This window comes from Megalobrama amblycephala, linkage group LG9 (genome assembly GCF_018812025.1).
Source record: "Megalobrama amblycephala isolate DHTTF-2021 linkage group LG9, ASM1881202v1, whole genome shotgun sequence".
In the NCBI taxonomy this organism is placed as follows: Eukaryota; Metazoa; Chordata; class Actinopteri; order Cypriniformes; family Xenocyprididae; genus Megalobrama; species Megalobrama amblycephala.
Window position 1 is genome coordinate 42,655,240 of NC_063052.1, and position 18,299 is coordinate 42,673,538.

The 18,299-nt window shown below is 35.2% G+C and overlaps 1 protein-coding gene and 1 long non-coding RNA gene across 2 annotated transcripts in view; one reads left to right on the forward strand and one right to left on the reverse strand.

Moving 5' to 3' along the window:
* The first annotated feature begins 3,035 nt into the window (after positions 1 to 3,035).
* On the forward strand, positions 3,036 to 11,364 carry LOC125276010. Its single transcript, XR_007186564.1, has 3 exons — positions 3,036 to 3,147; positions 8,859 to 8,925; positions 9,045 to 11,364. It is a non-coding gene; the product is annotated as an uncharacterized LOC125276010 (long non-coding RNA).
* A 960-nt stretch (positions 11,365 to 12,324) lies between these two features.
* LOC125276282 overlaps positions 12,325 to 18,299 on the reverse strand; it is a 46,456-nt gene continuing 40,481 nt past the window's right edge. Inside the window, exons 17-22 of the mRNA XM_048203782.1 lie at positions 17,850 to 18,023; positions 14,857 to 15,030; positions 14,265 to 14,435; positions 13,804 to 13,977; positions 12,906 to 13,079; positions 12,325 to 12,373 (exon numbers count right to left, since the gene is read on the reverse strand). Coding sequence (XP_048059739.1) covers positions 12,367 to 12,373; positions 12,906 to 13,079; positions 13,804 to 13,977; positions 14,265 to 14,435; positions 14,857 to 15,030; positions 17,850 to 18,023 — 874 coding nt within the window. The 3' untranslated portion in view covers positions 12,325 to 12,366. The remainder of the gene's footprint in view (positions 12,374 to 12,905; positions 13,080 to 13,803; positions 13,978 to 14,264; positions 14,436 to 14,856; positions 15,031 to 17,849; positions 18,024 to 18,299) is intronic.

Genomic DNA, 18,299 nt, shown 5'->3' on the forward strand with positions numbered 1-18,299 from the left:
ATATAAATGGTCAATAATCAATTGGCATTCCAACTTAAATTCGAAGTCATAGTAAAATGAAGTCAGATAAGAGTTTTAATGGAATTAAACTACTTTGCCACATTGAAAAGACCGAATGCGCAAGAAACCTTCCCCATCCTATGGGAAAACCGACACTGGGCCAATTGTGCGGGCCTTACAATATCAATTATAATACATTTTAATAAAACACAAGGGCAACATTATCTCAGAAGAGTATGTATTTTAGTCTCTCTGTTGTTCTCTGGATATATAGTTCTTGCGTGAACGTTATAGGCCTATTATATAGGCTACCCATCAATTATTCTTTCCTTTTTGTATTAGTGTGTAAAAATAATTAATTAGGCCTAATTATATTTAATTTATATTTAATTTCATTGTTAGTCTGGTTGTTTGATTAGAAAAAGATTAAATGCATTTGCAATAAATGCGTTATTTGCAGCAGAGGAGGACTATTATTCTCCTGTGCAGAACTGAGGAAGAACTAATGAGGCAAGAACTGAAGAGTTAAGCCAGTGAAAATGTCTTAACCTCGGTCAGTATCCACTAACCTAGAAAGTGAGAGTAAAAAGTGACGGAGCTGTAGGCATCTGACGCTGCATAAACTGAGCATATTATCGACAAGAGACAAATTTCAACATACTATGCTGATAATGGTAGGCTATTTAACTGACTGAATTTATTCCAATATTTCTCTTGTGGCCCATTCATACAGTGAAATAAATTAAGAAGAATGGTATTTTGTTAAACAGGTTGTTTTTTTAAAGTTGGTGCTTGAAGTAAAGCTGCTCTTAATTTTTTAATTGTGGGCGGGAATGAAACACCGCTTTCAACTGATTGGTCACTGGTTTGATAGATTCTTGCCACTACATTTAATCTCTTTCTCATCAAACAGCCAGACTAACGAATGGCCAACGGCTTGGCACATACCATACCGAGGCAGAACTTAGACAAGGCTTTCTTTTATGTGTCCATAAATTCAGCAACCTACGCGCGTTTATCTCAGAAATATTATTATTATTATTATTATTATACTATCTAATCTCAGAAATAACAATTTACTTCGCACCTGCACTCACAACTACCTATTAGCCAACACCTTTGGCACACTGCCTGTTTATTATTCTTGACCAAAAATTTTCTCTGCCAACTAAACTTCCAAAGCAAATAAAGTCACAGAACCATGAGCGACTGACTCGCAGTAGGCGCACAGAGTTGTTTTTTTCCTGAATGAATAAGATACTTTTAACAACGTATTATTATAGACGATGATCAGTGTTTCGAATGAATTGTCAAATGAATAAATGACTCCTTCCTTAACACAATGACTTACTGTCACCTAGTGGTGATATTACTTTCATAATCCAAGTATCATTTCATTTAGTCATTTCATATTTCTGTATAAAAATGTTGTTTAAAATATGAATCTCATTATATTATTGTCACAGACACGTCAGGTTCCAACATCCACCAATCACAGCGCACACCTTCCCCAGAGTACTGATCACCGCCACCTGCACCTCATCACCTCACCCATTAGCAGCACCATAAAGAGCACACGCACACAGCACTCCATGTCCGGTCTCGTTCGCATATACCTGCGTTAATGCTTACCTCAAGGACTCCTCTCTACATACCTACCAGTCTCCAGCGTGTCTCCTTCCCTCTGTGTGCCTCGTCTACTGTGTGTGTGTGCTTCAGCCAGCTCCAGTCACCTCCAGCGATCTCCAAGCTCCAGCGTATCCATTCATCTCTACATCTGAAAGAAAAGGACAGTAACTATCTCCATTATCATCATCATAACATTCATTGACTCACCTCTGCTTACCTGTTGAATGCTCCTTGCTCTACTGGTGTCAATAAAACCATGTTACCTGTTTACATCTGTGTCTGCCTCCTGTGTACCGTAACAATTATACAGTAGTAATTGCTGTTAAATATATTTAGTGTAAGTATATCAGAAAGCAACTTCATGCAGTTGTTTGATACTGATTTAATTGGTAACAGCATATGTGTCATATTATTCTAATTTATTTGACTACATTTGAGAATTTAACATTATAGATAGCATACATATTTAATAAGATTAGGAAAGAAATTCTATATAAAGGTAAAAAAAAAAAAAACCCTGAAAATCATTAATATGAACCATATGGGAAAGTTAATTTCTGACACTGGTAGATGGCATTCAATATGAAAACCCTTAATCTCTGGTTTATTGTACAAAGTCTTATTTCAGGGTTCCATTAAAATAACTCAAACAAGTTCACCTTAAAAGCATAATGTCAAATTCATATTTCACTATAAAGTCAATCACTGAAACATTCTGTGGGATAACAACATTATGATATCAATCTGTGTAAAGTGTTTTATGAATAAAATAAGAACTATATTAGATGTGCTGTGAACATAAACTATGATATGATGTCATTTCGATGTCATTACGAAGTTCATTTCTGCCCACATGTAGAGATCAAATAAAGTTGTTTATTGATTTTCTATCCCTGAACGAAAAACAAAAAATCAAGCCGAATTCTTGTTTTTCGTTTTGTTTGAAAAAAAGAAAAGCGAAAAAGGTGCCGTTTTCTATATTAAATCAAAAACCAACTGACCAAAAGATACATTGACCCATTTCATTCATATTACATTTCAAATGATAACTCTCCATATTTCAAAACCACACATACATTATAGAGAAAATACTCACCAAGGAAAAAGTAAATGAAAGAAGAAAATAAAATAAAGTTTTCTTTTGATTTGGTTTTAATCCAGAAGTGTTCTTTCGTGTGCATGTCAAATGTTTCCCGTTCGTCTCGACCTCTCTTTTCTTGAGCTATTACCCTTAAAGTATGATTTCTGAGGATATTTTTCACAGAATGATCTATTTTTAGATTATTAAAATTCTCTTTTGAGAGCTATGAACACGAATGCACTTTCTCGCGTCAGTCTGCGTCACAGTAGGTTTGTTTGAGATGCGCCTCGCCCTTGCCTCGCCTGAAACTCAGCTGAGAGTAGGCGGCTGCAGCGAGGGGAGGAGTGAACAAAGTGCAGGCAAGACGGACAGTTCTCTGTTCTCGTAGTGGATCAGAACCTACAAGATCAAAGGAGGATATTGCGGGATTCACACTCGTGCGCTGAGTTGTTGCTTCTACCTTCTAACTGCTAACAGTGATTGTAAATTACAGTAGGTGGACAACCAAAATGGGTATTACCGCCGCGCATACCGCCGCCGCGGGGCCGTTGCATTAACTGAAATTCAGTCGCGTGTAAAAAAACTACCGCCAGGTGGCGCAAAGGGACGGATTGGAAAGTGACTGTAATAATAAAATGTCGGTTTGTAAACGGAGATGAAAGGATGAAGTAAAACAACAATAACATTATAATATAACATTTTAACATCCTTAAAAACCATCAGAAAATTTAAACTGAGAGTTAATTTCAAAACGTGGGATAGTCTTAGGCTACAGTCTATGCATCAAAAATTAAAAGAAAGACCTTTACACAAAGTCTTACTGCATGCTATTGTCATTAAACAGTCATTACTAGGCATATATATATATATATATATATATATATATATATATAGGAGCACACACACACGGATTAAAAATTTAATATTTTCATTCTGGTTGGCTCTTAGCAAAAAAAAAAAAAAAAAAAAATCCTTCAAGTTCCAAGTTCCATATGCGGAGCGAAATGAGAACGGTCCAGCATTAAGACCGCATTAAGAGCAATAATTCTTATTAAGTGCTATTCATCTTGATTTTTTATTGTTCTTGATTTTTTTTTTTTTTTTTTTGGCTATATTTTACATATATGCTATGTAATGTGATGTTTAGTGATGTTGATATCACAGACTAAAATACCGGCAGGAATAAATATTTAGGCTAATTTACTCATTAAAACCAAAGGTGTTCATCAGTGATTGTACATCAAGAGCAAGGACACGTTGTGTACATTTTGTTTTGTGCTTTTACCAGAACGAAACGCTCGACTGTCTGTGTGAAAACTGTGTGAAATCCATCAGAACTCGCCGGCGCTTTCGTCGGCCAGAGGGATAAAAATGTAGCCAATTTAGTTTCATATTTATATTTAAATATTGGGCTATAACCTAATATATTTTTTTAAGATGTCACCAATGTTCATTATGAAAAGTGAATAGCATGACGGATGCGCAATGTCGGGAGACATGCAGCAGGTCAGACATAAGTTTGACCACTTCATTAAGTTTTGTTTTATAGTAAGTCTTTCTTTAAAGTGAATTTCGTTTTGTAGAAATTGTATCTTAATTTCAATCAATGTTTCATCAACCAATTGCCTATATTTAATAATTAGGAAGAAAACCATGAACGTGTGTGGAATGGTTTGCGTAACAAACGAACTCATGTTTCCGCGGCCTTTAAATAAGGCTCAATCAATATATGTCTTTCTGTTTTAATTAAATTTATTACTTTGTCTTTATTACTTAAATAATTGATAAGATGTTTTTGGTCGAACAATATATTTTAGCTGGTCTAGTTAGACACAAATTTGCGTAGTGGCTTATTGTGCAAACGTATTTTTCCTACCACATGCCAAACTCATAACTTTTCTTGCAGATTTGCAAAAAAAACTTCGCACATACTCTGCTCGGCAGCAGCAGACGCTGGCAAACGCGCGGGGGAGGGTTGATCGATTCCATTCGGAACTTCTGCAAATCCCCATAACACAAACAGACAAAGAAACTTACTGCAAATACTCATAACAGAGTCTAACAATTGTGTATTTCATCAGCTTATTTCATATGATCAGATCAGGATGTTAAAATTAACAAAAAGCACCAAGATTTCAAAAAGGTCTGTCACGCGCATAGCTTAGGCTAATATTTTGAGTCTCCCGCCCTCTGGATTAATGGCTTTGGTGACAAACATTTTAAACAAAGCGCCCTTCCCCCTATCTCGAACTTGTCAAGTGTTGCAGAGCAAGCACTATTAGGTTGAGTAGCCCATTGTGGAGAGTCAGATTAGGCGCAAACTATCTATAGCAGAAACTTTTTATCTTAATAGCCTAGTACTTCTTGAATAACAAAATGTTGATTATTGGGATATCAACATTTTTTTTTTTTTTTTTTTTTTTTTTTGTAGCTTATGGCATGACATTTCTTTTTGTAATGTTTATGAGCGTGTTAATGGATACAAACTGCACAATTGCAGTTTATCAGATTGTTGCATAGCTATAATTGCACGATATGGTTGAAACATTAACACATTAAAATCGTCTGATAATCATACAGTAGTTAACATGAACCCTTTGTAAGCGATGTGTTACCATTACATCATGGGCGTACGGGACACCCCCGCAGCCCCCACCCTATGATGGGCCCCGTCGCAGATTTACTAGCCTTTGCTTTTTTTGAACTAAACTCAATTGACTATAAAGATAAAAATAAAGCATCCAACTGAAGCCCAAAAATGCAAGCAGAATACCATAGAAACTAGTGCTAAATTACCACAAAAGGGGGAAAAATTCACTGTTGTTTCCATCGCCGTTTGTAAGGTAGCCAAGACAACAGCAAGCTTTGATGTGCTGTGTTACTGTGTTACTGTTAGCGGTCAAGTGCCGAGACAAATAAATATGTTAATTCTTTGCTGAGATATTATTATTATTATTATTATATTGCCCAAGCGTAAATATCATAGCCAATAAGTCTAGAGTTAGGCTATTTCTTTATTCTTTTACTGTAAATACATGAATTTAGTTTAGGCCTATATCATTTGATGCACCGATCGAAATTACTGAAAATTTGCGGCCGAAACAGCAATTTATGTGCTTGTCTAGAAGGGAACCTTATATAGCCTAGCCTATACGCAAATTTGTGTCTAACTTAGAATTTAGACCTGCTAAAATATATTGTTTGACCAAAACATCTTATCAATTAATTAAGTAATAAAGACATGTATTTAATACATTTAATAAAAACAGAAAGACGTCCATTGCTTCAGCCTTATTTAAAGGCCAGGAAACATGAGTTTGTTTGTTACGCACTTCAATCCATTCCACACCCGACGTTCATGTTTTTCTTCCTATTTATTAAATATAGGCAATTGGTTGTTGAAACATTGATTGAAATTAAGATACAATTTATACAAAACGAAATTCACTTTAAAGAAAGACTTACTATAAAACAAAACTTAATGAAGTGGTCAAACTTATGTCTGACCCGCTGCATGTCTCCCGACATTGCGTATCCGTCATGCTATTCCCTTTTCATAATCAACATTGGTGACATCTTAAAAAAATATATTAGGTTATAGCCCAATATTTAAATATAAATATGAAACTAAATTGATTACATTTTATCCCTCTGGCCGACGAAAGCGCCGGCGTGTTCTGATGGATTTTCTCCTCATGACAGCTGAAACAACTTAAAACAGGCCTTCCGTCATTTTGGCGATAGCCTATTGATGCAAGACTACAAATGGTCTACTTTTATTTGTGTAAGCTCACAATAACAACAAAACCTTGTGCTTTAGTAAAATAAAATAAATAAAAAACAGGGTGAGCTTTTAGCTGTCTCTCTGTGAGAAACGTCTCAAAAATGAACTTAAAGTCAGCGAATAATTGTACCTAAAAAGAAAGAAATATCTCAATTCGATAATAAATTTGTAGGTCTGTGTTTAGTAAGAGGCGATCTATCCGCTGGAATGTGTTGTTTCTGAATTTGATATTTTAAGGAATAGAATACACTCCTGCATTTTTATGACGTTTTATTAATCCGTCCATTCTTTTTAGTTTCAATTATTTAGCTAATTCGTGCCTTAATAATGGGAGTGAAATTATTCGGTGACTCACGTTTTACTAAAATAAAGGATATAATTCATGAAACACGCAACAATTTCTTAATCAGTGTCCAAACAGGCTATATTTTTCCTAAGTAGTTTTCTGTCAAATAAAGGACAGGTAACGAATAACAAAGAATGTGCGTGTCAAAAATCCATGCTGTTTTATTAAAGGAGTTTAACATATAAATAAAAAAATGTATTTGTGATAAATATAGGCCTAATATGTGAGAAAATTGACATTTTGCATAAAGATAAATGTGCTTTGATGCATTTGTTGGATAACTTGTGGTTAAAGCGCCACTCAGCGGTCAAAAGCTGCAAATGCACTTTGCGACGCGGCGGCGGCGGCACGCACGGCGGTAGAAACGCCGTTTTGGATGGCCACCTACTGTAATTGCCTAAATTATTACATTATTTGCTAACTGCATTCTTTAAATTGTAATGTTGACATGCATTCTCTGTAAAGCGGCTTTGAAACGATATGTGTTGTGAAAAGCGCTATACAAATAAATGTGAATTGAATTGAATTGACTAAACTGGATATAATTTAAGTCATGTTGCTTTTAAATAAAAATTAAACAAAATGAACAATGCACACAAAGTGCTTGTTAATTATTTCCATTCGAAAGACGTGTATCATTTTATTTTCACTTTTTTATAAATGACAACAATCATGTAACCCATAGAGAGATCGCACTGTCAGAGAGTTTTCACACATAATTTATACACATAAAAACACGATATTAGAGTTTTAAAATAAAACATTTTAAAAGAAATCAATACATCACGGTTGTTTAAAACAATAAGCATTAAGCTGTGTAGTCAGCAAGTCGTTTCCTATCGTGCTTTTGGTCAGCGCAGTCGGTGGAGAGCAGCTGCGCTCGACTGCAGAATCCGACACGGCTGCCTCGGCCTCGCGAGAGGTTTTTGACATTCGTCAGCATGACATCAGAGTAAGGTGGACCTCGGACACATTTCTAACCGCATACATCTCGCAGTGATCATCCGTGATCAGTTCTGCGCAGATTTTTTTCTTTCTTTCTTTTTTTTTTATTATTAATGCAGTAATAAAAAGAGAGTAATGAACAATATTATACAATAATAAACAAAAAAAAGACAGAGGGTTACATACAAAAAAACAAAACAAACAAAAAAAAATACTAAAGTAGCTTATATAATTATATAATAAAGCTTATATAATAACACCATTGCAGAGTCTTATATGCAATAGAATTTTTAGAGTTCTTCAAAGAATTTAAATATATATCAAAATCTTTCTTAAAAGCAAAAAAAGAGTTTTCTTTGAAATTTGGCCAGAAAAAGAAAAATTTCAAAGAGTCACCAAAAAAAAAAAAATTCTTTGGCTTATACAGAAGTTTGAGGAAAGAAACATTTTAACAATGTTTAAGAAGTCAACCCAACTTATTTTACAATACATATGATCTCAAAACAACTTAATAATTGTCTCCTCAAAACAAGCCTCTCTGCTGCTCTCATTGGTTGATAAACAGTATAGTATAGTTTTGATTTTGCTGTAAAAACATGTTTTATTGTGTTTAGCTAACAGAGGAGCTCTAGTAAGTACATGTATGCCAACAAATTGGACTTACATAAATTCCAAACCATAAAGATGCTTACTAAAGGTTTATTTAACATCTGGAAAATCTTAAATAAGTATTGCAGGTGATGAGCACATCACAACATGAAATAGACATCTGAATGGTTTATGTGTCCTATTATGCAGAATTCACTGTTGTCAACACTGCCTACATTACATGTACAGCCCACATTTACATTATGTAAGTCATGTAAATAAACAAATGTACAAATAACTAGACATAAGTTATCTATTTTATTTGTCCATTAGTGCTGTTGATAAATTAAGGAACATTTGTGTCAGATAGTTAGTTAACGCATAGTGAGTTAACGATAGTGAGTTAACGCATCATCAAATACCTCAACATGTAAATGTAGTATTGAGCACATAAATCTCAGAGGAAACTTGTTTGGATGTTACAGGGACAGATGATCATAAGTGTGGTTATCCGTGGTGGAGAGAGGCTGATGCTACCATCAAAGGCTTTGAGTGAGTATACTAAAAAAATCAATTTAAAACTTAAGTTGTAGTTTATTTTAATTATTGTAATTTCAAACAGAGTTATTACAGCACTTTTCTTATTCTTGATTTCTGTGCATTTGTTGCAGAGCTTTTGTGGTGGAGCAGGACCTGCAAGGAAAGGTGACGACGGCATTTGTGGGAAAAAAGGGAAAAAAATCAGTAGGACAAACTTTACCAAAATCACCCTTTGTTTTCAGAAAAAAAAAGGGATTGAACAGCGTGAAGGCGAGTAAATAATGACTGAAATTATATATTTGATTGAACCAGCAACCTTCTGGGTCCGTGTCCTTTTGCGTCATTTTTTAATCAGAGATGAAATATGAAAAAATGCGGTTTCTTCCTTTTTTATTTTAACACTGATGAATAGAATTAGCAGATACAAGATGATTTTCCTCATGCAAGATTATAATTTTATTAAAAATAATATAAATGATACAACTTGTTTTTTAATATGTAAAAATGCTAAATTTAATTTCTACTGTTTTTGCGTCATACAGATGCTAAAAACCTTTTCCTCTGGCGTCAATAGAATATGACTCCTATCAAAGTGCCTAAAAAGAAGACATTGATTAATTTTCATTCTAATTCTTTAAATTATTATGTTTTTACAATTATATTTTAACCTAAACATGACCATTTCTAAACTTTAGCTCTTATTAGCGCTGCAACACATATTGAGTTCCCGCTTGCAATATAGTCTCAATCCCATTCTCGCTCTGTTTTATATGAATAAAGGCCAAAACGACATCTAAATTACTGTAACTTTTTTGGTGTTTTATATTGTTTTAGATCGAGAAATTGTTTATGATTAGGATTTGCTTTATAGGCTATAGCCTACGCTGGTGTCCTGCTGTTCAAATTGAAAATACCCCAACATATGTCATGATGACAAAATTATACCCCAATATGCAATTTTCATGAAGTAAAAAATCCCATGCCCTTTGCCTCAGTGGAGGTTTGACATGAAATGTTTCTCAATTCTTCATTGAAAGCAATGCATATGGCTGCGCTGCTGGGACATTAATGCTTTACGTGGCTTAATCCTACTAAAACAACCAGGGAGAAACTAATTTCTCACACATTTTCTTGTCATCAACAGCATCTAAGACTAAGACGATGGCAACATAAACAATGTGGCAGGACAGTATTTTTATATTTAGCATTTCTAACGGTTTTCTATAATGCTGAATGTATAAATTAACATTTCTTCGACTTTAATCTGTCCATTTTTAATTTTAGTTTATAAAGATGCAAAACGTAATGAATAAAAATCTAAAAAGAAGCCAATATTTATTTTGTGCATATGAAATTTGTGTATTCGGTTTTAATTTAAATTTTGGTATTCAACATAGCATTTAAGAATACAACCACCGTTAATTTTTTGTTTTTCTCGACGTGGTTAAAAAACTAAAAAGGGATGGACACAAAAGTACACGGACCCTTCTGCTTACCAGTTCAGTGGTTTAACCCACTACACCACAAAAGTAATAAAGCTACAACAAAAATGGCACGTAAAAATATGAAATGAAAAATGGCAAGAAACAGAATACTGTCATGAATTGCAAAGCGTTTTAGCCTGTTTAATTGTTTTACAGGTAGACATGCTCATGGAGAGAGCATGGATGTGAGTGAGGTTTAGTGGGGTGAGTGTAACAGACATAGGCTGGTAAGTGCTGTGCATGTAAAACCTCACTCCCCTGATCTCAAGGGATGCTCTAGCAACTGAAGCTAGGGGTTGCAGCCTTTAGCCTCCTTTTTAGAGCGTCCAACTCCCATGCAGAAGGGCTCGGGTTCGTGTCCCGCTTGGAGTGGGCAGGTGCGAATGGGAGGGGCTACACAGACACAGCAGCAATCAGATTGTCCCGCACATCTTATCCCACTCTTGCTTCAAAGTTGTGGCGTCCAGGGGAGCGACATCATGGTCTTCCTCATCCTCTGGATCAACAATGTCCCCATTGAGAAGAGCAGCAATGAGGGACATTATGGACAGCAAAGACCGGCGAAGGTGTTTACGGAGGTCAGCTGCTTCATCAAAATAAAGCTGCAGAATTGGCACAACTGTGTTGAGATGGCAGTAGGTGTAAATAGGTGATTGTTAGAACAATAAGTTTGAACAAAGCTTTGTTTCATGTGTTGTTGACTTGTGTATGTATTTATTTATTGTGATGGCTACTTTTATTCATTCTTTTACTCATTTATGTGTCCTATGGTTGTCAGTAAATAAAATATAAATATTTTATAAATTCTTGCATTAATTCATTGCTTGACTGAAAATTGAGATATATTCACATCAGCTGCATTTGTCTATTATGTATTCATGCATAGCTATGTCATATGACAAAACTTTACATTTTGCTTGTTTCTTGTTTTACTAAAAAAAGTTTAAAAAAAAAGTTTTAAAAAAGTAATGGTGAGTAAAACAAATAGTGAGGAAAACCTTACAAGGTAGGGTTGTCGAGTTACTGGTGTTATGAGGTGTTAGTGCACCTGTCACTTATCTTTTTTTTATTATTATTTTATTGCAGAACTTATAATTACATACAAGATCAGGGAAAATACCATGGTTGTATCTTTAACAATGAACAATCATAAAAACAAACAAAAACACATAAATATCATGGGTTTGTGTAAATCATAGTATGAGATTATATACACATTGAAAAAGCACGATGGAAAGGTTAAATATCTTTGAATAAATCCTCATCATAATGCATCAAAAAAATATATTTATTTATTTATTTAGTGAAGCCTGAGGGATGAAACGAGAGTTAAATTTAACAAGAAAAAGAGGAAAACATAAAGGAGATTTAAGCCACTTGGACGAACATTTTTGCATATACAATAAATTAACAACATATTCAAGAGATCACAATTTTGGATTTTCGTAATAAAAAAAATATATCTTTAAGGATAAAACTCTGGGTCACATTAGTAGGGTTAAAAATATAAGAACTTAAATTAAGCCCAAATGTATTGGTTATACTAAAATCACAAAATACATGGGCAGCTGTTTCTTCAACAAGACCATAAAATAAGCAAGTTAAATCAATATCAAGATATTTACAGATAGATTAATTAAACCTGTCACTCATATCTTTTAAGTTGTTGCGCTTGTAATAACGTTGTAAGTCACATGATAACATCAACATGGTGGATGATGTCCGTTCCACATTCATACTCAATGAGATCAGGCTATTTAGTACCTACTCTTATTGAAATTAAGTACCTACTCAGTGAGTAAGCAGTTTCGGATGCAGCTATTCTGTTTCTTCATGCTCTGCTCCAAACTCACTTCGAGGAGACGGGATGATCACTATAGGTTTGTGTCTGTTGATTATGTTGGATGTGATGTGTCTGTAGTGACTCTTTATTCACCATATGCTGTTCCAAAGAAGGTTATGTTAACATCTAAAACCTGTAAGTAAAACACAGACAAATGTGTGTGACATTATTGCACTATCCACTTTAGACCAACTAAAAGAAATATTAAGTAAGAGATAATATAACACTGTGAAACATTATCGTTTAAGCTGTTTTTAAACATTCAGATTTTGAATTTGCATCCAAATCACCATGAATGATGACCCCTGACCCTTATCTATAATCCTGTATGACTGTCCTCTTTTGTTATGTCAATGGGTTAGTTTTATATATGACAGAAAGTAGTGATAAATATTTAACATTATCTTCTATTGCAATTGACAATCTCTCAAAATGCACAATTTAGAGATAAAAAGAAAATGATGAAAGCAAAAGATTGTATTGTTTTGAAATAAACTAAAATTAAAGATACTTCATTGTTAATATAAACTATAAAAAAAATTAATTTGAAAAAATATATATTAACTTATAGTGTTTCAGTCACAATTACCAGGAAAGTAACCTGAGAAGAAGAAGAAACTAAATTAATTTCAATTAAAACATGAAAAGATTTAATCATCACTCACTTAAGCACCTCCAGTTTATAATGTGGATCATCCTTCAGATCAGAGAGCAGCTTCACTCCTAAGTATCTGAGTTTATTCAGTGACAGATCCAGATATTTCAGATGTGAGGGGTTTGATCTCAGAGCTGAAGCCAGAGCAGCACAACCTTCATCAGTAACACCACAATCACTCAACCTGTAGAGAACAATGACACTCTTCAGTCTCTCAGTTCAGGATCTACAGCTCAGATAAGCAGAAACTTCACAATCAGAAAGAGAGACTTAATCCACAACACAATTAACTTGTCCAGTTTAAGGATCATACCTGCTTCTGCATGCTGCTTGAAGGGGTTAGTTACCATATCATAAAAAATGGTAAAAATCTTATGATCACCTAATTATGTCTATATTATCAATATATGCTCTGTTGAATGTATGTTTCAATTCCATTGTTGAACAGTGGGTGGAGTGTGTGTTTAATTAGTATATAGTTAGCCAAAGAGTAAGAGAAGTGATATGTAATGGAGGGAAGCACAACAATTTTTGACCATGTCAGGACATGCAAACTTGTGGGATTACAATATGTTTGAGCATCGGAACTGTGAGTTAAAATTGTCATATGTGACCTTTGTGATAAATAGATTTGATAAATGCAGTACTGGACTGGAAGCATTTTGTTTGGATCTCACACGTCAAAAACAACACTACCTCTAAGTGACAAGATGGTCATTTGTCACTTCAGATATAATGTATAAATTATATCAGACACTTTGTAAAGAACCTAATGAAGGTTAAAATAACATCTCCAGTTATCTGACAGGACACATTTTTAGTTTCTGTGTAAATTTTGTTTTACGCATTTAATTTATTAATCCCAGTAGGAGGAGACTGAGAATGTGGTGACTTTTATACATTCTCACTTCAGTTTCTCCAGTTTACAGTGAGGATCCTTCAGTCCATCAGAGAGCAGATTCACTCCAGAGTCTCTTAATTTATTTCCTTTCAGATCCAGTTCTCTCAGGTATGAGGGGTTTGATCTCAGAACTGAAGCCAGAGCAGCACAACCTTCATCTGTAAGGTCACAATCATACAACCTGTAGAGAACAATGACATTCGTCAGTCTCTCAGTTCAGGATCTACAGCTCAGATAAGTAGGAACTTCACTATAAGAAAGAGAGACTTAATCCACAGCATGATTAACAGGTCCAGTCGAAGTTTCAGACCCACTTCTACATTCAGCTTGAGTGGGTTAGTTTCAATATCATAAAAATGTAGAATCTTACATTTTTTGTAGTACCCTTTAGTTTTAATTTCAATTTGGTTTATTATTCACCACAGAAGGACAATGGAAGAGGATGTTGAAACATTTATACAATCTTACTTCAGTATCTCAAGTTTACAGTGAGGATCCTTCAGTTTATCAGAAAGCAGATTCACTCCTGAATCTCTTAGTTTATTCCATGACAGATCCAGTTCTCTTAGGTGTGGGTTTGATCTCAGAGCTGAAGCCAGAGCAGCACAACCTTCATTTGTAATGTCACAATCACTCAACCTGTAGAGAACAATGACACACTTCATTCTCTCAGTTCAGGATCTACAGCTCAGATAATCAGGAACTTTGCAATCAGGAAGAGAAACTTAATCAACGGCATGATTAATAAATCCAGTCTAATGTTCAGACCTGGTTCTACATGCTGCTTGAGGGTGTTAGTTTCAATATCATAAAAATTTTAGGTAGCCCAAAATTCTCAACATATCTGTATGATTTGAACTAACTTGTCACATCTTTTACATCATCCAATCGTGTTTATAATATCATTGATATTGTAAAATTATGTCAAACACTTTGGAAAGAATCTACTGAAGTTAAAATCACCTACAATTACCTGCCAGATATTATTGTTTTAATTTTGTTCATTATTCACCACAGCAGGAAAATGAAGAAGGATGTTGACAAATTTACACAATCTTACCACAGTTTCTCCAGTTTACAGTGAGGATCCTTCAGTCCAGCAGAAAGCAGATTCACTCCTGAGTCTTTTAATTTATTCAATGACAGACTCAGTTTTCTCAGGTGTGAGGGGTTTGATCTCAGAGCTAAAGCTGGAGCTGCACAGCCTTCATCTGTGACACCACAATCAATCAACCTGTAGAGAACAATGACAATGTTCAGTCTCTCCGTTCAAGATCTATAGCTCAGATAAACAAGAACTTGACAATGAGAAAGAGAGACTTAAGTAAGGAGCTTTTACTTAACTGACAATCATTTGATCATTTTATCATTCAACTGTTTTGTTATTGTATTAATTACAGATTAAATTTTTTTTATTTTAAATACATTTGTAAGAAATGTAAGAAAACAGAAAATGCTTTATAAAAATACAGCCAGCTGCTGGATTACGCAAAAAGTACTGAGAGTGATGGACACTGAGACAATGCCGGAACAAACTTGGAATCTTGTGGTCTTTAATAAAAATGAGCATTCATTGGAACTGACAAATGGTTTGGATACATATGGCTTGCTACTGGTGGCCAAAATCCAGGATATACTGGGCCAAACAATGGAGATTCAAAGCCCAAGGAGGTATTGGTAGTTGCACTACAGGTCTAGCTCCTGGTATTGTCCTGATAGATGCATATCATCCCGATGATTTAGAGCAGGTAATATAGGGGCATAAACTAACTGACCGAAATTAGTGTTTATCTGAGGTTGAGGAGTTGGTACCATAGAGGGAGGAGGTGGAGGCAAAGAAGACTGAATATTGACAATGACGTATATCCGAGTCCACGAGACTGAGGGAAGTTAGCGAGGGAAGGGCATAAAAAATGAACTGGAACACAGCCATAGTTCTGCAGAGTTTATCTCCAACCCTAATTAAACACCTGAACAAACCAATCAAGGTCTTCAGACTAACTCAGGGGTCACCAACATGTCTGGTCGCCCGCAAGGACCACATGAGTCGCCTGTGGGAATGTTCTAAAAATAGCTCACCATAGTGCCACTTACCAGTGAGCTGCATCTAATTAACCCTTTGACGTGTACGATCACACCGTTGTGGTCAGTCTTGGCTGGTCCCTGGAGCGTACGATCACACCGGTGATTTAGAACATTCAGCGCATCACGTGATCAACTGCCAAATTCAAATATGCTTGCGTGCTTTGGCTGGCGCTAAACCAGAGATGGACGCGCGCATCGCTTTTCATATATCACATATATGCAGTGTTTTCAACCAAATAATGTTTATTTTAGGTTTCAGACATTTAAATACACATGAGTACTAACAAAACAATATATTTAGAGTTTAAAAATACACAATGATGTCTATAGAAGCAGAAATAATCCTTTCCATTATAATTAGTCGACACGTTTTACTCATATCAGACACACATTGTGAAAGTAACTTTAAAGTTTACTCTATTCTTCCCCAGTTCACAGACTCACTTACTTTCATGTATTTCGGGAGAAGTGGATGAATTCACATGTTGTAAATCCAACAGATCCGATTCTCTGTGCGGCACAAACTAACATGGCGGCGCCCATCACGCATGCAGCTCAACTAACGCGATCGATATAAAGGTGTTTAAACAGCAAAACACATCCACTTGCTCATATTTGACAATCGGAATATCAGATATTTCATGCTATAGTTAACAAATTTGTAAATATTTTGAATAAAAAAGGAAAACTGAAATAAAAGCAGATCATCAGTCATACAGTGCTGTGGTGTGTTTACGTGACAAGCAATGACATGTCACCATGGAAACAATAAAGTGATACTTTCTAAATAACGGTCACCTTATAATACACATGTAAGATTTTGAAACAGTTTCAATTAAAATAAATGTGTAATTTCCACAAAATTATTAATTTAGTGAAAATCTGTGTAATAAGTGTTATGACTGCATATTATCCCTTAAATGGTCGTCTTGTTTGAGCTTGTTCATCTTGGTTCAAATCTGCTTGTTTGGAATATTTTTACTTTGTGGAATCATGTGGAGTTTTGTGATAAGACATTTAAACTCAAATCAATATTTTGTATCCAATTATTTACTTATGTGGCAAGTATATTGATAATAAGCAGGATAATATACATTCAAATGATCAGTTCAGACTGCACTATTTTCAAAGTAGTCGGGTCACTGTTCTTTTCACACTGCATGACTATCTTAGCCAGCATTCAGTCACTGCTGTGTTCATACTGCACGATGGATCGGCAACAGAAGGTTTCACACTGCATGACTTTACAATAGGAAGATTCGCCGACAACTCTGTCTGGCACGCAAACTACGTTTCACAACCAAAAACACGTGAGATGTGACAAGGAAACAACGCGATATCACGTGTGCACGACCGGAGTTCTCACATGAGACTGGGATTATTATTAAAAATGGTAGGCCGCAAGAAGCTTGCAATATAAATTGCCTGTGTGCTGATTTGCAGCAAAAACAAGAAAAAGAAAAGAAGAATATGGAGGATGAAATGGTTGGGAAGACGCAAGGAACTATGTATATGGTCTATAACTCCTAAATAGCTCTCTCATTGGCTGTCGGTCATCGCCGATGTAGTTTTCAGTCAGAACACTTTTAACACAGCAGTATTTTGAATCGCCGACAGGTCCAGATATTTAGCATGCCAAATATCTCACGGGCGTCTGCGACTCGTCTGCGATTCTCTCAGATCGCGTCTTTGCTCATTCACACTGCGTGATTGTCACTCACGTGAACGAGCAGCGATTTGCCTGTTATTTCGGGCATTTGTCTGCGATTTCTCCAAACCTGTCAGCGAGCCAAAATCAGGGCTAAAATTGTGCAGTCTGAACTCGGCTTAAGTAAAAACTGTCAAAAACTTTGAAAGAATCTAATGAAGATTAAACAACAAAATTATTTTTCAATTATCTATCTTTTTTTTATTTTGTCCATAATTGACCATATGAAGAAAATGGAGGAAAAATTTTTGCAATCTTACCCCAGTGTGTCCAGTTTACAGTGAGGATCCTTCAGTGCATCAGAGAGCATATTCACTCCTGAGTCTCCTAGTTTATTTCCAGTCAGATCCAGTTTTCTCAGGTGCGAGGGGTTTGATCTCAGAGCTGAAGCCAGAGCAGCACAACCTTCATCTGTGACACCACAATAACTCAACCTGTAGAGAACAATGGCACTCTTCAGTCTCTCAGTTCATGATCTATAGCTCAGATAAGCATGAGCCTCATTATCAGAAAGAGAGACTTACTCCAAGGTACGATTAACTGGTTCAGTCTAAGGTTCAGACCCTCTTATACATGTTGCTTGAGCGGGTTAGTTTCAATATCATAATAATGTCAAAAAACTTATGCATCATCCAATTACGTTTACACTTTCATAAAGATCATATGTACAATTATATTAGACACTTTGTAAAGAACCTAATGAAGATTAA